At 24.6% G+C, this 23,305-nt stretch overlaps 4 protein-coding genes across 9 annotated transcripts in view; 1 reads left to right on the top strand and 3 right to left on the bottom strand.

Moving 5' to 3' along the window:
- Positions 1–1,418: 1,418 nt before the first annotated feature.
- LOC122720343 (centrosomal protein of 290 kDa) overlaps positions 1,419–23,305 on the top strand; it is a 23,049-nt gene continuing 1,162 nt past the window's right edge. Inside the window, exons 1-23 of the mRNA XM_043946978.1 lie at positions 1,419–1,628; positions 1,840–1,924; positions 2,118–2,164; positions 2,251–2,334; positions 2,402–2,537; positions 2,634–2,770; positions 2,844–3,082; positions 3,156–3,288; positions 3,357–3,547; positions 3,612–3,753; positions 3,837–4,074; positions 4,290–4,455; positions 4,946–6,289; positions 7,355–7,652; positions 8,536–9,704; positions 9,761–9,959; positions 10,086–10,318; positions 10,683–10,830; positions 10,906–11,298; positions 11,365–11,531; positions 11,774–11,972; positions 12,059–12,316; positions 12,431–12,512. Of these exons, the coding sequence (XP_043802913.1) occupies positions 1,449–1,628; positions 1,840–1,924; positions 2,118–2,164; positions 2,251–2,334; positions 2,402–2,537; positions 2,634–2,770; positions 2,844–3,082; positions 3,156–3,288; positions 3,357–3,547; positions 3,612–3,753; positions 3,837–4,074; positions 4,290–4,455; positions 4,946–6,289; positions 7,355–7,652; positions 8,536–9,704; positions 9,761–9,959; positions 10,086–10,318; positions 10,683–10,830; positions 10,906–11,298; positions 11,365–11,531; positions 11,774–11,972; positions 12,059–12,316; positions 12,431–12,505 (6,261 nt within the window). The 5' untranslated portion in view covers positions 1,419–1,448 and the 3' untranslated portion in view covers positions 12,506–12,512. The remainder of the gene's footprint in view (positions 1,629–1,839; positions 1,925–2,117; positions 2,165–2,250; positions 2,335–2,401; positions 2,538–2,633; positions 2,771–2,843; positions 3,083–3,155; positions 3,289–3,356; positions 3,548–3,611; positions 3,754–3,836; positions 4,075–4,289; positions 4,456–4,945; positions 6,290–7,354; positions 7,653–8,535; positions 9,705–9,760; positions 9,960–10,085; positions 10,319–10,682; positions 10,831–10,905; positions 11,299–11,364; positions 11,532–11,773; positions 11,973–12,058; positions 12,317–12,430; positions 12,513–23,305) is intronic.
- On the bottom strand, positions 13,106–14,861 carry LOC122720342 (eclosion hormone). Of its 2 annotated transcripts, XM_043946975.1 has the most exons (3): positions 14,774–14,861; positions 13,436–13,534; positions 13,106–13,304 (listed from the first exon to the last, which is right to left on the bottom strand). In XM_043946975.1, exons 2-3 carry the CDS (start codon positions 13,530–13,532, stop codon positions 13,138–13,140), a joined length of 264 nt encoding a protein of 87 aa, XP_043802910.1. In that variant the 5' UTR covers positions 13,533–13,534; positions 14,774–14,861; the 3' UTR covers positions 13,106–13,137. The 2 variants fall into 2 exon arrangements, with proteins under 2 accessions (XP_043802910.1, XP_043802911.1); XM_043946976.1 differs by lacking the exon at positions 14,774–14,861 and having other exon boundaries at positions 13,436–13,573.
- Positions 15,336–17,160, bottom strand: LOC122720341 (probable serine/threonine-protein kinase DDB_G0283337). Its single transcript, XM_043946974.1, has one exon. The coding sequence runs from the start codon at positions 17,126–17,128 to the stop codon at positions 15,338–15,340; it is 1,791 nt and encodes a 596-aa protein (XP_043802909.1). The 5' UTR covers positions 17,129–17,160; the 3' UTR covers positions 15,336–15,337.
- LOC122720340 (chorion peroxidase) overlaps positions 19,740–23,305 on the bottom strand; it is a 26,769-nt gene continuing 23,203 nt past the window's right edge. For 2 of the 5 annotated variants that reach the window (XM_043946971.1, XM_043946973.1), the window contains 2 exons: positions 22,735–22,825; positions 19,740–20,176 (listed from right to left, as the gene is read on the bottom strand). In XM_043946971.1, the coding sequence (XP_043802906.1) occupies positions 20,030–20,176; positions 22,735–22,825 (238 nt within the window). In that variant the 3' untranslated portion in view covers positions 19,740–20,029. Of the gene's footprint in view, positions 20,177–22,131; positions 22,826–23,305 lie in introns of those variants that run through there. The other 3 variants (XR_006347747.1, XR_006347746.1, XM_043946972.1) reach the window with 3 other exon arrangements.

The raw sequence follows: 23,305 nt of genomic DNA, 5'->3' as shown, positions 1-23,305 counted from the left end.
ATAATTGAATAATTGATGGATTATTAAATAAGATAATTTTTTATAAAGTTAAAAATAAATTTAATATTATAAAAATATATAATTATAAATTAACATATATCATTAATCAATTATAAAATTAATAAATTAATAAATTATTAGTAGGATATTGAAATTTTAAAATTTAAATAAATTTCATTTTTTAAAATTTTATTCATTTGTAATCATACAAATAAGATAATTACTTGTATTATTATCGATAACTAGTTACATTCAATCTTGTTTATCGAGTTACGGTTATTAAATGAGAGCAAGTCAGAAAAAATCTAATAAAGTTAGTGTTGAATCGTTAAATTTAAAATGACACAAGATGATAAAAATATATAATCCTTGAAATATATAATAAAAAATGATTTTTGAACTGTATTTTTAAAAATCGATGAAATTTTATAAATAAATTTTTCAATTTGATTGAAATTTTATAAAAAGATTCACTTTACAAAAAAATAGTATTTGCGAGAAGGATTTTTGAATGTTAGATGCAAAATTTTACAAAAAGTTTTTTATCACTTTAGTATCACTTTCAATATTATCGATATAACATCAAGTAAGATTAAAACAGTATTCAGTATTTTTTCTGTAAAAGAATATAATAAATATTTTTTTATTGATAAAAAAATTATATCGAAAAATTATATCATGAATTAGTGAATAAACTATAATATTCAACACATGTTATTTTTATACTTGTTATTTTATACTTGTTATTTTTAGATATTAACTTAGACTTGTTTTTCTCCAACATATGTTACTCAGACTTGTTCGTGCTTGGTCGAGCATATAGTCAACGCTATCATTATTGTTGACTAGACTATACGCTTTATGATTGGTTAGTGTTTTTTGTTAATAACTCATTAACAAAATCGTAACGAAAGTTTTTGCAAAGAAAAATATTGTTTGAAATTAACTTAGAAATCTCCAGTTAACAGATGCTTCTATATTTTTGGAACATATATATTACAGTTAATTCGTAAAAACAAGAAGTTAATTCGAAAAATATATACACTTTCTTACACTTAATTTATTTATACAGTATATATTTTCTAATATTTATTAATAAATGTATTTTCATATATGATTTAGTAAAAGTATAACATAAAATAAAAATAATATGATTGACAGGATTGATTATATATAAAATCATGATAAATTTTTGCAAATTTCAGATTTTTATTTTCGATAAATTTATACAGTATCAATCTAAGACTAAATATTTTTATTATTATAGAATAATAATTTTGATTTTTAGTTTTAGTTCTTTAAGTTTTCGCTAGATCTTAAATTGAAAATTCAAAACAAAGTTTCCATAACAACGATTGGCTTACAAGCGTCACTTGTAAAATTCAAACAAAGTAATTAGTGAAAATAGTGGAGTTATAGTGGTGATAATTGATAAATCATTGTGAAAAATGGGTCGTACTGATTGGGATCATTTATTGTCAACGGATCCATCATCATTGACTGATGATGATATGGAGGATTTTTATCCTGCTATAGTTAGCTGTGATGTCGATGACATTAGTGATATACATAACCTACGAACTCTGATGAAACTATCTCAAGAAATATTACAATACAAAGATCATCAAGTAAAAATAATTATTTAAATTGTTATTATCTTATTGCTATTATCTTAAATTGTTCTTTATAGAATATCTTTATTATTATTTATGTGATATTTATTCAATAAAAATAGCACTTTTATTTTTATTCGTTTGATTACATATTTCCTTACATAAAATAATATAAAAATAATTAGTATTATTTAATATAATATTTTTAAATTTATTTGCTCAATAGGTAGAATCATTACTCTTAGAATGTGGTGAATTAAAACAAACAATTTCTTCTTTAAAACCTGAACCTGCTAAACGTAAGAGAAAAGGTAAATTGTTTGTATTTAAAATAAAATTTAAATTAAATAATTATTATTAATTAAACTATTATATTTATTATATTAAACTTATAGTACTAAACCTATTATATTAATTTAATATGCAATATTTGTATAATAATGTTATTATATTGCAATTAATATTATATTACAATATTATAATAAAAAACATTTTATGTGATAGAATGGGATGTATCTGATACAAAACATGAAACCGCTGAATTATCTAAAGTAAGATATTTGATTAAATATATAATGAAGATATATATAATATATTTTTAGTATCTCGTAAAATTATTTTTGTTATTTGTTTTAAGCATATAGATATATCTGAAAATACTGATGATGATGCTTTGCAAGAAAAAAATAAAAAAATAAAAATTCTTATGACAGAATTGGAGGTGAGTTTGGATAAAGAAAATAGAGAAAAACAATATTTTGATATATTTTGATATATTTTATATACAGAATACAGAAAGAGATAATATGGTATTAAAAGAACGTTTAACAACATTAACTCAAGAAATGGAAGATGCAACAGAAAAAATGAATGAAATGGCAGAAGAACTCAATTCTGCTCAAATTAAATCTATTGAATATAAAGGTTATTATGATGAAGTAAAATAAATAGGCATAATAGGCACAAGTTTTCAATTAGATTATTTTATTACATATTAATAGTATTATATATTAATTTCAGAAAAAATATCTGATTTAGAACGTGAAAATATTGCATTAGTTAGACAAATTGAGGAAATTACAACTCAGCAAACAGATAGAGATAAAGCAATAGATGACTTTAGTACAGCAATTGATGCTAGAATTAATGAATGGAAGGTACATAGAAATATAATAATTTTCTTATTGCTAATTCAAAATAAAATTATTACATTTTATGATAATTTGTTAGATAATATTAGAGGAAAAAGACGAAGAAATTTTGCGATTAAAAGAAAATTTATCCCAATCATTAGTACAATCTGTTGTTTCTGCTAAAGAACAAAATAAAAGCGAAATAATTTATTTAAATGAACAAATAGATCATCGCGATAAAATTATAGTTGAATTAAAAACCAAATTAACTGAAGCCACAATTGAAATTAATGAAAGTGCAACTCTTATAGAAAAATTAAAAATAGATGCACAAAAGTATGTATATATTTTAAAAAAATAAAGATGTTCAATAAATTAAAAGTTAAAGTTTTATTGGTATTTCCTTTAGAATAAAAAAAAGCGACAAAAAGAAAGAAGAAAGGGATTTGTTAAAAAAATTACAAAATGCGAATGAACAAATTTCCAAATTGCAAGTTAAATTGAACGAAGCAGAAGAAGATGCTGAATCAAGAAGTAGTAAAGTCAGTGTAGATATTCTTAATTTATCAAATGCATTTTTTGAATTTTAAACATATTTTATTTTATTTAGTTATGCGAAGTATTAGCGACATTAAAAAAATATGAGGACGAAAATCAAAGTTTAACAGATGCATTAAATGAAATAAAAGATCTGAAAAATGATTTGGAAAATAAGAATGCGTATATAAAAGACTTAATTAATGTTGTGAATAAATTAGAAATGTTGAATTCTTATCAAGAAATGGAAATTATAACTCTTAGGTAGTTAATTATACATATTCATGTAAATTTTTCTTTTGCATATATTTAATAGTGCAAATTATAGGGAAAAATTAGGTATTCCGGAAGATGAATCTGTATCAATTGAACATGCTTTAGCGAAACGTAAAGAACAAGAAAAGAAAATGGAAGAGTTATTACAACAAAATAAATTGCTGATTGAAGAAAACTTAGAATTAAAATCAGATGTAAGAAATCAATAACATTAATAATATTTTTTTTTATTAATTTAGAAAACAATATTTTTTTAAATTACTTTAAAATATTTTAGATAAGAGTATTAAAATATAAATTATGTAGGACTTCGAAAGAATTAGATTTTTCAAATACTACTACAAACGAGACTACTGAATTTTTCCATTCAACCAAACTGGCAGAATCTACGCCTACGTGGCATTCGAAATTAAATATTTCTGAGCTACAAGAAAATATGCAGATGATTATAGAAGAGAATGAAGCCTTAAGATCAGGAATGCACGAAATTCTGGATAGTATTCGGAACCAAGATGGTGAATTTTCGCTACTTTTAATGGTACTTTAATGATGCACAAATGTTTTCTTTTTTCACGATAAAGTTTCTTTTTAATTCTTTTTTTCTTATCTTTATTTTTAATAACACACATAAATTATTAAATACACGTATACTAACTTTTTCATTTTTTTTTCATTTTTTTTATCATTCCATTTATAAATTAAACAGATAACTAATTATTTAATATCTCAGGAAAAAGTAATGTAGAAATACAGTCTAGTATCTTAGAGAGGTTGTTAGAAGCTTTAGATGTGAGACATTTAGCAGGATGGTATCACCCTGCAATGAGATTGCAAGAGCATCTGAATGTTGTGCAAGGTAGCAATACTGAATTGAGGGACCAACTTAAACAATTAAGGTAGGTATTTATATATATATAATTATGGTTATTTGAGAAAAAAAATTTTATTTTTTTATAGAATTTTGTAAAATGATAATTTATATTTGAGATTAATTTATTAAATAAAATATTTTTCTATTTAAATTTATTTAATAATAATATTTTTCTATTAAATATAAAATATATTAATATTATTATCATTATTATATTTATTATTGCTATTACTATATAATTATATTACCATTATTATAAAGTAAAGTATTAATTATTATTTTTATACTTTATTTTTCTTTTCCTAAAAAATTTTTAATTAATTATTGTATGTATATTAAATCATAATATTAATAATTGAGAATTTGAGAATTTTAAAGAATAATTTTAATTCTCAAAGTTGAATAGTATCAAAGGAAACGCATTTTTTTTAAGCTTTTTATTGTATTATAACATCTAATTATTATAATTCGATATAATTAAAAAAGTTATCATTACAAAATATAAATAATTGCAGAAAAGAATTGCAAAAAAAAGATAATATATTGCACAAATTAATTTTAAACAATGATGATTTTGATAAAATTTATCAAAACATTGAAGAATCTGATAGCGAAAAGATATCAATATATCTCACTGAAATGAAAAATTTGCAAGAAGCATACAAAAGTGAGACAGAAGAATGGGAACAGCAAAAGAATTTGTTATTAGAACAAAACGATGAGCTTAAAAATGAAATTGAAAAATTAAAACTTCAATTTGATGTTTATGAACAGAGTGCAAAGATATTGGAAGAGGGTGAGGATGAAATTCGAAAAGCTTACATGATTAAAACCAAAGAATATGTAGAAGCTTCTAGCGAGGTTCTAATAGCGAACAGAAAGGTTATTGCTCTTCAACAATTATTAAACAAAGAAATCACAAAAGCTTATCAAGATAAAAAAGAATCAATAAAGAATGAGAGTTATTTAAATAAATCATTAGCAGATTCCAATAAGCATAATAAAATTCTCGAACAAGAGATTTCGATATTACAAAGTAATTTGTTCAATACAGTCAGTTCTACTATTTATAATGAAATGAAAGAGAAACATGAAGAATTAAATATTCGTTTCCGTAATTTAATGGAGAATAATTTGATGTTAGAGAATGATAATGAGATACAATATTTAAAAAAAGAATTAGAATTGTTAAAACAAGAAAAAAATCAATTTATAGATCATTTGCAGAAAGAAATTGATTACAAAAATGATCAAGATTTAATAGAAAAGTTAAAGGAAGCTCAAGCGAAAGAACTTTTAGAAAAGCAAAGAGCAGATCATGTGACTAGTTTACATGAAATTTTGCAAACCCAATTGTCAAAATGCGAAGAAGATCTCAAAGACGTAATTACTGCGAAGTCTGAATTACAAGAAGAATTAATTATTTTGCACAAAAGATTATCTAAAGACTTGCATTTTGAGAAATCTGAGCAATTGAACGATAAAAAAGTACCAGCAATAAAAGATAATAATTTAGAGCTTCAAGTAGAAATTGAAAATTTGAAGAAACATCTTCAGATTACTCAAGAAGAAGCCAAACAGCAATATTCGTTAAATTCGTTAAAAATATTGGAATTGGACAATCTTAGACATCACATATTAAATTTACAAGCAATTAGTGAAGATAAAGCTACAATTTCGAAATTGGATTTCGAATTGGCTAGTAAAAATATAATAGAAATAGATTTAAATGCACAGAAAGCGAAATTAGAAAATGAAGTAACCTATTTGCAAGAAGAACTTGATAAATCAAGAACAACTTGCGAAGGGTTGCGCACTTTCGTGCAAGATTGCCGAAAACAATGTGATAATCGTTGCAGGTGAAATTCTATTTGGAAAATTGTTTTATCTTCTTTAACGACAATTATTTTGTGAAATTTCATTAACTTTTTTATATTCTAAAGTACAATTAGGGACAAAAGTAAATAAATGAGTAGTCAAAATAGATATTAACAAAGTATAATTAAAATTATGTCATCATTATATCTGTATTTAATCTTTATAGTATAAATATAAATTATTTAAGTTAATAATTAAAATTAATATTTACAGTTGTGTAAGAATAAATTAAGTTTTTATAAAAAATTAACTAATTGCGAGAAGATAAAAGTAAGTGGAAATATAAAATTATTATATTAATTAATATATTATATTATAATTATTATTTTTTATTGATATTTAATATTAATGTTTTATTGATATTTTCGAAAAAGTGATTGATAAAAAATCTATTTTGTAATTGTTTTTTTTATTTTAAAAAATTCAAGAAATATTTTAATAGAATTTGAACTTTATACCGAGAATTTAATATCTGAATCATCAAAAAATTTATTATTTTTTCGATGTTTAAAAAAGATAACATTAACCAAATTTAATTGTTAATGTGATATAGTATACTAACAATATTATTTTGTTTTCTTCAAATTTTTTATTTTTTTATAATAGTGATATAATATTTATTATTTCATATGAAATATACATAAATATTGTATTACATTAAAATATAAAAAATATATAACATTATATTATATTTATTAACATGTATAAATGATATAATTTTCATTAATAATTATTTTCACTATCTGTCATTATTTACTTTTGTCTTCAAATATATATTTTAGATATTTTATTTCTAGAATACATATTTTAAGTATTATATATATTTATACATATAATATTTTAAATATTTCATTTTTATTCTTAAAAAATATCTTAAATATCTGAAACATTTATATATTTTGATAAAATATATAAAAATTTTATATTAATGGAAATATAGATATTATTATAGTAAGAAATCACAAGTGTCGTTGAGGGAGATTTGTTTTATTATTATCTTTTGTGTGATAGAAAGATACATTTTACTAATTAAACTATCTTTGCAGAAAATATGTAGATATTATAGAATTTTTGCAAAATCAATATGCAGGTTCCACTTCTATTAGCGCTTTAGATAGAATAGTCTTGTTATCAATAAAATTAAAAGATGAACGTCAAACTATTAATTCTGAGATGAAAAAAGCGAAAGAATGTTATGAGAATGTGAAGCAGCAACAGGAAATGCTAACCAATCGTTTGAAAATCGTTGAAAATTTAAAAGATATACTAGAACAACAGATTGGAAGTAATAGTGTGCAAGATATACTTCAGCAATTTTCGGAATATTCACAATATACTTTAAACGTATGTAATATTTTATCAAATTCTTAGTAAAATCCTTTTTCTTATATAGACTAATATACTACTAAAAAACGCATCCAAATATTTAATTGCATGTAAATATAAAGTATATAGAAAATATATTGTTATATAAGATATATAAACTATAAAAGATATGCATATATATTTATTTATTTACTTTTATAAAATAATTGAAATAATTTTAAGTTTTTATTATTATTATATTTTAAATTTTATATTTTTATTTATCATAATTTATATTATATTATAATTTATATTATATTATGTTTTTTAAGATAAGATTTTTTAAGATTTTTTTTCTTTCATAAATTAATATCTTTTATTTAAAAAAAGAATTAATTCATGAAAAAGAAAATAATTTTAAATTTGTTTTAATATTGTATTATATTATTTTTTGAACTATTATATTCTGTACATTTTTTTTATGAGTTACAATTTATTAATTTTTTTTTTTTATAAGAAATCTGTTTATTATATATTTGACATCAAACAATTTATATAAATGTATATATAAATTATACATGTAAAATGTGCAAGACATGAAAAATAGTTGAAATCTAATATGAAAAATATATTTATATTATAAAAATCCACAATTTATTCATTAATAACTATGTATTTTATTTTTTTTTTATCTACTTGTATTTTATCAATAAAAAATAAAATTATAGAAATATTAAAATTATTATTATTATTTGTTTTATTAATATTATATATAAAATATTATATATAAAAATATAAAAAATATAAAAAATATTATATATAATTATTATTTTTTGTTTTATTTATTAAGCTTATTTTTCAAAAATATTTTTAAAATATATAAAATCTTTTGACTCCAAATTAATAATTAACAATTAAATAGGATTATAAGTATAAACGAAAAATAATGCAATTGGAATATGAATTACAAATTGTTAACAACAAATATATGGAATACGAATCAATTATAAATCAAATGGAGCACGATATGGTACAAATTCAAAAAATATGGAATAAGGGACAGAATCAACAATCCAAAATAGACACACGTAATATTGCAACCAGTCCTACTTTACAAGAAAATAAACATGCATCAGTTCAAGCAATCGTAGATTTAAGTCCAAAGGAAATACAAACGGATCCATATACTTGTTGCTTGAACAAGAAAGAAACAAATGAAGTTGAAATTCAAACAATTTGTTTCGAAGAAAATGATTCAGAAAATCTAAAATTTAAAGAAAAAACAAAAGAATCAACAAAAAGAAATATGCAAATGGAAATGGAAGTAAATGAGAAAGAAAAATCAATTTATTCCAAAGAAAATATAGAATGCAAAGAAAAAGCAGAAAAAGAGAAAGAAGTGATGAAAGAAAATAATGATCAAGAAATTTCATTACTTCGTGAACAATTGAATGAAGCTTTGAAACTTGTTTCAGAACGATCATCTACGTTAATTAAATGTGAACTACAGATAACAGAATGCCAGGCGAAAATAGATTCGTTAAATAAGATTATAAAAAGCAAAGATCTAGAATTAATGCAGAAAAAAAAATTATTGGAAGAATACAAGCTTTCGTCTGAATTGGAAGTCACTGATTCACAATGCAATGAATATCTTGCCTTAAAGTCGACAATAAATAGCTTGCAGAAATTGCTCAGTCAAAAGGAAGAAACTATAGCTAGATATCAAAATTTATTGAAAGAAGACAGAGACGAACATAGCAAAGCTGCGGCTCGTTTGCAGGAAGAAATTAAAAATTTGCATATTCGTATTTTATCGATGGAAAGCGAAACTCAAAGAAGTCAAGAGAAACACGATAGCAGTAAAAATAATACGAAAGAAGAACCTGAAAAATTAATTGATAAAACCTTAGAAATTACATCGAAAACTGAAGATATAAAAAATATCGCAATGAGAGTGGAAGAGATTGCTAGATTACAAGAAAAAGTCTCAACTTTGGAAGCAGATCTGAATATTACTAAAGAATTGAGTAATCGTTGGCATCGGTTGGCGGAGGAAAGACTCAAACACATGGATCGTATGAGAGAACGGTAAATTATTGTGAATGATAAAATATTCAATATATTAAACTATTGTTTTTTGTTAGATTGGAAGAACAACATAAAAGTGAATTAGACATTTATCTTGGGGAATTAGCAAAATGGCAATCAGAAGCAGACATGTTGCGCAAACAGTTGTCTGAAAATCGTATGATGGTTACAAAAGGAAATATTACTTTGTTGAAGGAGATGCAGGAGAAGGATGATAAAATTCATCAGCTTAGTTATGCATATCAAGAATTACAAGTATTGTAGATCTTTAAAATATTTAGAAATTTATCAGATATTAAATATGTATCTTTTAAATATAAATATAAATATATATATATATATATATATATATATATTTTCTTTTTTTTTTTTTAAATGAAGAATGAAGTTCAGTTAATGGAATCTGCGACTCAAGCACGACAAGCAATAACTCATGGAGAATCAGCATTGAAAATACATGAAATTACGCCAACTTTGAGTACTCACGATGACACGCAGCAACAAGATACTGTGTGTCGTACAGACACTGTGAAAAAACAACTGCAATCATTAATAGAAAAGGAGAAAATGTATAAAAATGAAATATCTGACTTGAAACAACAACTTAGTCGCAGGTATTTTTGTAATGGACAAAAAATAAAATAGTAAAAATTATAATATAATCAATTCCTTATGATTTTTATAGATAGATATCTTGAGATTTGTTAAATAAAATTTAAATACAATATACATTTTTATAGAATTTTTATAGTTAATGATAAAAAAAATTAATAAATATTTTGAATTATAATAATCTAATAATTAATAATAATTATAATAATTAAAAATAATAGAATTTTTTATGCAATTTTTTTATTTTAATTTTAATATAATCCTTTCTTTTGATTTCTATAATCTAATCACAAGAAACACGATATCTTTTCACTTATTTTTATTATTATTCTTATTTCTTTAATTACTTTTTTATCTTTATTACAGATATATGGCCGTAAGAATTCAAGAAAAAAAAACCTCTCAGCGTGAAAATCAACTTGAACGTAAAGTAAAATCTCTGGAGGAAGAGCTTTATAAAGCTCGAGCACAATTAGATAAAGAGTATCTAGCTCAAGGAGCAAAGAAAGCCAAAGTATGTATATTTTATGTAATATTTTACTTATTACTCTTAAATTTTCATGCAATAATTTTAAAATCTATTATATAGACAGCAGAAGAACTTTTATTATGGGAAAAACAAAAGAAGTGGCAACAAACTGCCGAAAAATTGAAAGAGAAATTGAAAGAGAAAACAGATGAGTACGCAAAATTATTTTCGAATTATGAAAAACTTCGATCAGTAGTTTCTTGTATGGAAAGAGAAAAATGGTATTTAAAAAGCAAATTAAAAACAGAAAACAATATTATAGCTGAAAATATATCAGCTCGATCCACAATTGTTCATCAAAATATAATGCAGGAGCTTCAAAAAGAGTGTCAAACTTTGCGAGATCATATTAGAGAATTATCCAATCGATTGGAGAATGAGAATAGTGAGAAACTTTTGCTCCAAATCGAAGAGCAAAAGAGACACATCGCTGCTTTAGAAACCGTTTCTCAGGTCTGTCTGTTTATTGCTGTTTGGTTTATTTTTTAATCGTTTCTCATATTTGTCAATATTTTGTAGGGTAACAGTAATGTTATTAGTCAATTGGAGAAACTGGAAATGACTAAAGATATTTTGGAGAAAATGAATTTAAAGCTGGAAGCTGAGAACTTCGAGCTTCGTATTGAATTGGAAAAGGCAAATGCGGATACGCCTAGATTAAGGGAAAAAATTGAACATTTGGAAAAGTAGATTTCTTAAATTAAGTTTTTTATAAATTTTTTGAAAATTAACAAAATACAATTCAATGAATTGAATAGAATTTTAATTAATAATATTTTATTTTTTAAATTTTGTCATGCATATTTATTATTTATTTATTTTGAAATAAAATAAATAATTTTTTTGATAGATTAATTAACAAATCTTTAGGTAGATTAATAATAATAATAAAATCAATATTTTATTTAATAATTTATTGTTTATACAGATACATAGAGTTGTTAAAAGTAGAAAAATCATCTGATTCGACTCCAAGATCGTCGGACAAAGATTTGCGAGATCATGGTTCGAAAAAATCTATTTTGGAGATGGAAAAAACGATTTTTACTTTGAAAAGAATTATCGAGAAATTGCAGGTAGAAAATAGACGTCTCAAACTTGGGTCAAAAAGAAATCATACATATCAGGCAAGAATATAATTAATTTTTAATTCTTTAGAGCGATATTTTTTCATTTCTATTAATGATTATACGCGTATACATATTACACGTAGGATAAATTATTAAATAATCAAAGTGAAAATATATTACGAAAAAATTACGAAGAAGCACAGAAACGAATCGTGGCATTAGAAACTGATTTGCAATTAGCTGAGCAAAGAGTGGCTGCGTTAGAAAAAGTACAGAAGGAGGAGGATAACGGAGAAATAAAAATTTTAAGGGAACAATTGTGCCACAAATCTGAACTTTTAGACAAAGTGAAATATTTATTATCAAGAGTTGCCGTGAATGAGAAAACTCTTCGACAACGAGTAAATATACATTTTTATATGTATAAAAAAGAAAAATAAAAATGCTTCGAGTTAAAAAAAAAAATACAAAAGGATAATATATGAAACATAATACAAACAAATACATAATTTCAGGTACAGCAACTAGAATCAAAGCAAATATTGTCTACGATACCAGAGTGTCATGTAATATCTCCTACACCAGAATAAAAAATCGGTGAGTAGAAAGTTTATGACATTTTATCTATTCAAGATTTATATAGATATCAATAAAATATAATATGTAATATTTATATTTATTTTCTTTTCTTTTGTGTATTATATATTTTTTTTTATTTGTGATAAATCAAGAAAATTCAGAATCTTTTTTCCTTTTTTCAATGATATTAATTATTAAAGAGATATTTTGTTGACTTTTCTTTAATATCGATATATATTCATTTTCCATTTTGATATTTGTTAATATTTGTAAATACTAATAATACTAATAATACTACTACTATATATGAATAATACTTTAAATATAGACTTAAATATACTCATAATATATATTTAAATATAGACTTAAATATACTCATAGATAACAAATATGAAATTAAATAGCTTTAATTTGTTATAATCACATATTATATGTCTTCCTGAGTCAAAACTAAAAATTACAAAAGAAAAAAAAAAAACGAAAAGAAGAATTCTTTTGATATACTTGTTATTTAATAGAGAGATATTATGTTTATATATTTGTATATTCTATTTGCAAATTCAGACGCATTACTTTTGGTATGTATTATACTTAGCGTGAATAATTATTAAATAGCGAGGAACATTAAGTCGATTTTAATTTTCTAATATTCGCTATCAAGCGCTTGAAGGAATGGTTGGATCGAATCCTCATCCTCGCAGTCAGGAATAAGTTTTCCTTTATTCTTGAAACAAGAATCGGCACACTTTTGTCCAAGGAAGTATGGGCCGAACATTTTCTTGCATTGAGCGCAATTTCGGATACAGACTCCTTAGAAAATAATTCAATAATTAATTTAAATAAATAATTAAATAATTTAAATCAAAATTCAATATTTTCAAGAATCGTTATCGTAAAATATTATTTTACACATATTATTTTTATTTTGCAATTAAACTTACCTATGGCTCGTTCAAAAGGAACGCTTCCTGCAACGAACATGAATACCATTGAATAGGCTAAAAAGAGCACGAGCAAAATACGGATTGAAGTATTCATGACTGTAACAAACGTGAAATTGAAAACGTATTAATTCATCCTAAATAACAATTCTATGCCTAACAAATTTCATTTGAAAATAGGATATATCATATATTATTAATTATTTTATAATACAACTACAAAAAACGAAGAAACCAATAGAATCCACGATAATAACGAGATATAAGATTAAATATCGTGTGCATCAACTTTTATTTATATTATCTATAATATAAATGAAAAAAATGAATAAAAAAATGAAGAAAAAAAATAATTAGTTATATTTAATACAACGCGAATTCTAATGAAGATAGATATAACAGGGTATAGATTAAATATTATATTAGATAAATTGCAAAGCCTACTCTAGCCTCTGACAGGATACTCTGTTCAAAGCCAAGCGTTGATATCTCATTCACTTTTTTCGATTAATTACCGGTCTTGGACAAGTGTTCGATAAGGAGGAGGAGGAGGATAATAATAAGAAAAAGAAGGGGAATGAGACTCATGAACTTTCAGGGATAAATGCTCGAAGTTGTTGAACTAAGAGACGGTCGAATGTTACGAGTTTGAACAAACAAAAACTAGGTATCGTGTCGAGGTACGGCTGTTAATCGAAAAGGAACAAGATACTCATATCTCTTTTAATAAATCCGAATTATCCTTTCTGTTCAACAAATGGCGATACTTATCGCTCGCGAGCGATTATATCGCGTCTCTCCGATGTAAATTGTTCCGCTGTTGGTGGTCATCTCTCTTTTTTTTTCCTTTTCTTTTTCTTTTTTTTCCTTTTTTCTTTCTCTTTCTCGTTTCCCTCTTTTATCTCTCTTTCTCTCTTTCCTTCATTTATACCGTCATCTATAACCAGAATCTCCCGGATCGTACTTCCGCGTTCTCCTTAACGGTCATATTGTGAACACATAAACATAAATATGGATGGAAGGTGTCTCTTATCTCTCTGTCTTACAGCTGTATCTCCTTTTCCCCCGTCTCTGTCTTTGCAGGAAGCAGATTGAAGATTCAAGACCAAGGATCGATCGATCGATGTTAACGCACGATCGATCGTGGAAACAGCGATAATCGTGCGGATCAATGGACCAGGATATGTGCACTTCGAGTTCGTTGAGCATGGACAATACATATAACCTGGGATCGAGCATGAATCGGATCGATGGATCGGTTAGGTAAAGGATAGGGCCACGTGACTGGTATGAAATGCGTTTTCTCTCTGTTGGTATCAGAACGGTATCTTTATTTACCTGGTTACTGGCGCTTGGAACAAGCCGAGGCTGCTGGAATTGATAAAACCAGACGAATGACACTGAGCACTGTACGATGACGGCCTTATATATCCGTTGAGGCCAGATTCATCCCTCGAACGAGGGAAACCCCGCTGCCTATCTTACCTTAATTCGATTTCTTCGATTTCCCGCATTCCTCGGAATCGTGCAACTCTCCGCGACACCGGATTCGTAGAGAAATTTCGATCAATCGTTAGCCAGATTGCTTAAAGAAGATCTAACAGTATCCGGATCGTCTTTGAAACGAGACATCAACTACTATAAATATATCCATCTATCATGGGTTTTCTATTTCCAGGTATATAAAACAGGATTTGATCAAAATCAATTTTATCCTTATTTATTCCTCATTTTATTCTCGGAATATTTAACAGGCGTGACATAATAACATTGTTTGAAAAAGATCGATATGATTCGATTCAAAGATTAGCTCTCATGATTAACGTAACGCAACATCTTCATCCGTGTTTACAACGCCACGATACGCGAGATCATCTTGTTGAGATTTCAATCGATATGCCGCTATTTCCTTCTTTCTTGCGCTTCCATGTCGACTCTCGGAGATTTATATTCTAAAGACCAGAAATTTTTGTATTCGAGCATCGGCTCGTCTCCGGCTTCGATTTTTTTATCAATGTCCTCATTGAGCCGCGAGATTTGACTTTTCTTTCTCAAGATTGCCGATAATGCTTCATACATGTCTTCTTTACGGGACTTGTCCTTTCTCTTACTATCTTTTCCGATATCCTCTTGCAATTTTCTAATTACATCTTCCGTGAAATATCGGGAGAGGAATTTTTCTTCATTTTCGAATCCAGGCAAAGGATTATTTTTCTTGTCCTTTTTGAAGATAAATCTTAAAAAGTCTTCGTCGCTATTCTCTTCGTTAGAATCTTCACGATTTTTTATTTTCTTCTTTGTTTTCCTATCTTTTCCATTTTGTTTATCCTTCCTTTTATCCACTTTTGCAAAGATGGAATCGGCAAAATCGCTAGATCGATGAGATTTTGACAGATCATCGAAAGTATCTTGTACCTCAGCAGAATTCCTTTGGCCGTTCGCTTGTTCCCTGAACGCATTATCACTTTCGGATTCGTTAAAGTCGGCTGAAACTTGTTTCCCGTTCTGTCCGTACTTGGTCCGTGTCTCCTTTTCGAGCAGCTTCAACTTTTTCATTATCGGATCGTCCTTAAGAAATTCGTCTAGATCGAATGGCTTCCTGTATTCGTTTATGTCGAAAATTATGGGACCCGATTGACTTCCTGTGTCCTCCTGCGTTTCCTCCGGATCTTCCCGAGGCTCGTGATTTTCTTGGGAATTTTCTCCTGATTCTTTATCGATGTTGGAATTATTTAAATTATCCTTGTTATTTCGCGGTTCATTTAAATTTTTTAATAGTCTCCCTTCTTTATTTTCTTCGAATTTATCGCTTTTTAAACGTTCAGAAGAGTCTTTGAAATCATTCGATCTTTCTGGTTTATCTGTCGTATCTGGTTTATTTTCATTATTATTTTCATTATTTTCATTATCCAGTTTTTTTATATTTGTAAACATTTTAAAATTGATGAAATTTGAATCATTTTTTTTAATTAAATTTTGCCTTGAATTTTTTAACAACTCTTTTACGTTTTTTTCAGAGTTATCGTGATTCGTTGATATTTCTGGATTAATTAAATCAGTTTTCTCTTCTTTCATCTGACGATCTTTCTCATCCAAACTTTCTTCCCTAATATCAGAATAATCCGGTACCTCAACATATGGAATTTTGTTTGGATCATACTCTAAAATATCCGAGGATGTCGTGTTATTAACATCTTTTTGATGATCCTGTATATTGATGTAATTTTTACGATTTTGTTGTTTAATCAAGCTCTGCGATATATTCATATCTTTAATTGTTTCATTTAACATATTTTTGTTAATTTTTATATCATTAGATTCTTGTGTCTTTATGAAACGTTTTTTATCATCTTCCGTATTATTATCCGTATGATTTTTTAAATTCTTTTGCATCCCAAAATATTCATTATCATTAGAAGACACTGGTACATAACTATGCTTGTTTAATTCCTTTAATAAAGGTTTGATCGTAGTTTTCGATTGTAATGAATCAAATATGTCCAGGACGCGTTTATTCACCGTACTTTCGAAATTTACAATTATACCTTCGTCCTGAAACGTGTGGTTCTTTTGCTTTTGTTGCTCTTCGTAACTCAGGTTCGGATGACGATAGAGCCTCTTCGATAAGGGAATTTGTTCTTTGAAGCCTACGTAATTAGGTTTTTTGTCCAAGGAACGCTTCGAACGCACCATAATTTTTTTTCGGTAATCGTTTAATGCATTCACGATTTTTATCTTCTTATTTTTATTATTGTTTTTACCAGATTTTACATTTTGTAAAAATGTATTTTCAAGAACAAGATTCGAATTCTGATTTGTATAATTTGAAAAATTAGTAGAATTATTATTTATATTTTTATCAATGACGATATCATTTTTGTCTATTTTGCAATTAATCGTTGATTGTTTTTCATATTTTTTATTAATCTTCTTCGACGGTTTTTTCATCACAGTCTTTGCAGTTAAAAGCGACTTGATTCGTCTCGTAACAATTTTAGCCTGAAAATTTTGAATTTTCGTTACGTTAACGCTATTTGTTCCCTTCAAGGATAAAATAATGCAAAACAGACCTAATATTAGATAATTATCTCAAATATATATTCGTATAATATATATATATTAAATAAATATCTCAAGTACATATATATATATATATATATATATTATTTTCACCCAACATTGTGCGCCTTCAATACAGAACACAAGAAACATAGATGCTGCTTTTAACTACCTTGTAAATCATTCTCTCCCGACGTCAGTAGTAAATTTCACGTATTCGCTACAATGAAATATTTACTATGCCATTGCATAGAACATCGCCGAATTTGAAATGGATAATATCGTTTTTTTCTTTATTTTAAATTTAAAGGAAAAGGGAAAGAATTAAGAGAGAGAGAGAGAGAGATAAGAGAGAGGATAATTCACAAAATTGATGAAATTTCCATAAATGGCACTCTCGTTAATGCGATTTTATTTATGATACTTATGTACAAAATATAATTACAAAATAAAAAACTGTGGGTGTACAATGATTCAGATGATATTGTTTTTTATTTTTATCTATAATAATCGTGAAAAGGTTTTTTTTTTAATTTTTAATCTTGTTTTCTGAGTCATTGTGCACGCATATATATTAGGATGGAACAAGATACAAAGCCAAAATATATTCATGCTATTCTAATAGTGAAGAAAAGTTATCCTGTATAATCATATTTAAACTATTAAATTTCATTGATTTTATAAATGTTTTTTTAAATAATTTATTTTTCATTTTTAAATATTGTTTCTTAGTATGTAAAAATTTATCGAATAGAAAAGATTATTTACTCATTTATATATTAAAGTTTATTTTATATATTAAAATCCATAAACTTATAATATAAAATTAATCCTTATTCGGATATCCATTAATGTTCGGGTATCCATTTTATTTAATTAAAAAAATTAAAAAATTTTTAAATTCAACTCGATTATTATTTTTGAACATATTTTCTATCAATTTATATTTTAAGACAAGATTTTTATTATCAGTTTTTTCATCAGTATCAGAAATTATTAAAATAAAAAATTAAATAATGTCAAAAATTTTGGCTTATTAACATTAATTTCTTTAAAAAGAATTAAGAAAGCAAAAAGTAAAAAAAAAAAAGAAAAACAAAATTTCAAAGCTATTGTGATATTTCAAAAATTCATTTCACAGAAATTTATTTTTACACAGAAAATTTAAATCTAAAAAATTAGACTTTTCTTCTCTACTAGAGAATAGTCATATTTTAACATTTTCATTTCATTTTAGTGCATATTATAAATTGTATCTAATAATACAATAATGTTTGAAGCAATAAAAATAAATACCATTTCACCATATGCCAGATATATTCTATTATACTCTACAACATTAGGCCTTTGCTGTTATTCATATGTTAATTAAAATAAGAAAAAAGATGTAAAATTATATAGAAATTATATAGAAATTATATAAAAATGAGAAAGAAGTTATATGTCTATAATAATAAAAAAAGAGTGTTTAATAAATTATATATATATATACTCGAAAAAATCACAAGAAAATATAGTAGATGTAATATTATACAAATTAATATTTCGATACCCCAAGTTGTTTTTCTGAGACGATAATCGAATCCCTGAAAAAGTAATTGTTTATAGATGTTCCATTGACTTATATTATTTAGTATTAAGAATGCAAACATAATGTTTTTAGCATAAATTAAAATTTCAATTAAATCTATGTTCGCAATTTTGACAATGTAAATAGTATAGCTTATTATATGCTTGTTATGATATTTATTGTTAGTATTCGTTTGGTAGAAGATATGAAATACTAATTTGAATAAAATTTACTAATAGCTTTATAAAAAAAATTGATAAAATTAATTAATAATTTTCATAAAAAAATTTGTATAAAATTTGTATATATAAAATAATAATTTTACATTAAAAATTTAAATTTAAATAAAATTCAAAATAAATAGTAATTTTAAAAAAATCGATTAAAATAAATTGATAATTCTATAAAAATTCAAATAAATAATAGTTTAAAAAAAAAATTTGAATAATATTATTAATAGTTTTTTTTTTAAATAGTTAGTTTTTTTTAAAAAAATTTTATATATTTTATATATTTATATAATAGGTATAAAATTCAATTTTACGAAACCTTTACTAAACAAAGATTTAATGTAATTTCATAGATAAGCTTTTTTAGTATATATTAGCAATAAATATCATTAATTTTTTCGATATATTTATTAAATATAAAATATAAATGGACAATGTCTTAAAATGTTAAAAAGTGCATGATAGTGCGAGGATGAACAAAACAATTTATTTTTCTTCTCTTTGTATAACATTAATGACATGATAATGGATACGCATTCTAATTTAATGAACATTATAAAAAAATTATTATATAAAAAGAATTAATATATATCTTGCGAAAATTACGAAATTCAATTATAAATGTGATTTTTTTTACGAATGAATATAAAAGTTATCATCGTTTCAAAAATTCTGTTCTTTCATACGATTCATCCTCGTGTATCGATGCTCTTTATAATCGTAGTCGGTGCGCGATTACTTTCTGAATCCCAGATATGAAGCAATGCCATTAATGCTCTCAAAGAAGAGTCGTAAAACCTGCTGTCTGTTGTATTGGTTGCGCGCCTTTTCCGGTCTCGTTGGTTGTCTTGGTACATCAAGCAAGTGCTCCTCCACCAATCGCTATAGTATAATAGGTTTACATTTGTACGTGCTTGTGCATCCTTTGTAGAATATTGGTAGGGAACGTATCGAAATCTTCTCCAAAATTTGATTTTTTTTTGTCTCGTTTTCATTTTATATTAAAATATGAAATAGAATAATGTATTTTTGTTTTGCAACAATATTGTCTTTTGCACTTTTTTATTTTATATAGGGAAAAATTATATTAAGCCAATCCCATAAATAAGTAATTTTTATGTATTAAATTTGATACATTTATTATGCTAGAAATTTTATAAAAAACTAATAAAAGATTTAATAAGAAAATAATTGTAAAATGAAAATAGAAGAAAAAAAAACAGCATTATAGAATTTTATTATTATGGAATGACTTAATATTGCGATACACGAAAAGATTAGATAATGGACGTTGTTACCCATCTTGGTGCGATTTTATGGAGGGAATGAATTTTCGCTACGTGCTATTATGTACATCGTGTATGTGGTATTATGTATGAAGAATACATTAAAAATTTAATAAGAAAAATAGATAAATAAAAAAAAGAAAAATTTTGGTAAAATTAAAGAACATACTAAAAACGAATAGTAAGTAAATCAAAAGCTGTAATTTTCCATGCATAGAATATATAAAAATAATTAGACATTCAATTTTATATAAACTCAAATTGAATTATTTTTCATAATTTACATCATTGATGAAAAAAAATTAATACGAATGTATATAAATTATGTATATATATATATGTAATATATATATATAAATTATGTATATGTATATATAGAAATAAAAATTAACAGATATAATATAATATACATATTGAGCTATGTTAATCGATTAAACTTTTGGCGAATTATCTTGAAATAGTTATATTGAATCAAATAATTTTATTAAACAAATCGAAATACTAATCGTGATTCCAGCAATCATAGAATATATAAGAAGATATAAAAGAAATATTTTTGAATATTTTAAATTTTTTTAGAAGAATAAAATTTTACAAAATATATATAAATAAAATTTTTAAAAATGATTGCCTATCACGAATAAAATTGGAGTATTCGACAGGTATTCACACTTGAACTCTCTACATCTTTACTTCAAAGAGAAATTAATTTAAAAGAATTCATTTCACAATTTGTTAATCCATATAAATCGTGCATTCATTCGCAATTGATATAATTATATTGATATATATTATTACAATATAATATATTGTAATAAAATATAACACAGGCATAGCTAAATGCACTATTGTATTCATACTAAATAATTCATAAGCGATTATTAAAAGCATTCATAGAAATTGTTACAAATCGTGTTAAACGATTGTATTTACAATTTCGATGATTTAATTGAGAATTTTGCAATAAAAAGAGGTAGATCCGTTTTTGACATATTTATTTAATATACTTAAAAAAATAATTACTGTGATGTGAACTAACTGAATAAATTTGCTCATCAACATGCTCAGATTTTGAATTATTTTGCGCTACACAAGAATCCAGCAAATCTAGTTCTATTTTTTTTGCATCTAACAAATCACAAAAAACAATAATTCTAATTCATAAAGCAACATCAATTTAATAAATTGTTTTATTACTTATTATTAATAAAAAATAATTATATTTTTGAGATTTTTATACAAATCGAAATCATCTTTAAATTTGAAAAATTTATTAAAAATTAAAAAAACTTATCAATTCAATAATTATTTAATAATACTATCAATTCAATAGTATCAAACAAATTATATGGAAATATATCTTTTTTTAATTAGTTTCTTTTTTTAAAATGTTTTTTTAAATGTAAGTCAAAGCAATTATTTTATATTTTATTTTATTAGATATATATATATATCTTTTTCTAATTTTTCTAAAATTATTATAAACAAATCTATTGTCCTGCAAGATTCTCAATTTTCCTTTCATTTATTAATTACGATAATTAATGATAATAATGCACAAAGTGTCATGATTGTGCATGCATTACGCCATTCTTATTTAAAGATATGTTACAAAAATCCTGGTTAAATCATAATATGAAAGCAATTAGATTATGGCGTTTATATTCGTAAACGTCGTGAATTTCTTAAAATTAATCTTTATACATATATAAAATTATAAAAAAAATGTATAAAAAAAGACACATAAAAGAGAGACTACGTCGACATCATAATTTATAGTTTCGAATATAGATTATAATTCTAGTTTGATAAAATAAATTAATCTCTAGGAATATTCATTTAATTAAAGTCGCTAGAATGTTGTCTATTCGGATGTCTATAATTGCATCTGTGTTGCATTTGTCTGCATCTATGTCCCTAAAGCTGATTCGAAATGGAACATGCAGGTTTATCTATAATTTCCTACGCTACAATACCGTAATGTGTCTCAGAGTAAAAGGAGTGCCTAAGAGTCGTGCTTCTTGGCTCGTAACTGTTGTTCACTACATTGGTGATGGTTTTCTGGTCTAGGCGATAGATTCGCTAAATTTTTACGTCTAAAAAACAGCTTATTTATTTTCCATATGCCTGATACGTCTCTGCTATATTACTCACGTATTGAGCATGATTCGCGGTTGGGAATTCTGCCCACTTGGTTAGATCCATACTAGGCAGGACGCCGCTTCGACAGGGTACTCGTGGGTTTCTGCAAGGTGAACGATGAATTTAATTATTTCTTTAAAAGTTATTTAAAGAATCATTTATATCATTTTTTTTGTGAGAGAAATTTTAGTAATTCATTGATTTTTACGTAGATTCATAAATTTAGAAATAAGATCAAAAAAATAGAAACTAATTTCAAATTTGTCTTATTTTATAAATATTCTGTCTTCTTCTCTCTATATTAATATACATATATATATATATTAAAATATATTTTCAGTATATATATTTAGAAATTAAATCATTTTCATTATATTTTCATTTTTCTTGTCTTTGTTGAACAAAATAATTTAAAAAATTTAAATTTTAGATTCTTACGAAATATATAGTTTTTTATTTTTATTTAAAAAATTAAAGAGCTTATAGAATTAAAAAATTTCAATATATCATAGAAAATAAAAAATTATTAAATAGGATATTTTAATTAAAATTATGAGTAACGTAATGAGATTTTTATATTAAT

Source organism: Apis laboriosa, unplaced genomic scaffold (genome assembly GCF_014066325.1).
Source record: "Apis laboriosa isolate Shangri-la unplaced genomic scaffold, ASM1406632v1 scaffold125_cov141, whole genome shotgun sequence".
NCBI classification, from domain to species: Eukaryota; Metazoa; Arthropoda; class Insecta; order Hymenoptera; family Apidae; genus Apis; species Apis laboriosa.
The sequence above is the reverse complement of the archived record's forward strand: the minus strand, read 5'-3'. Positions and strand labels throughout refer to the sequence as shown.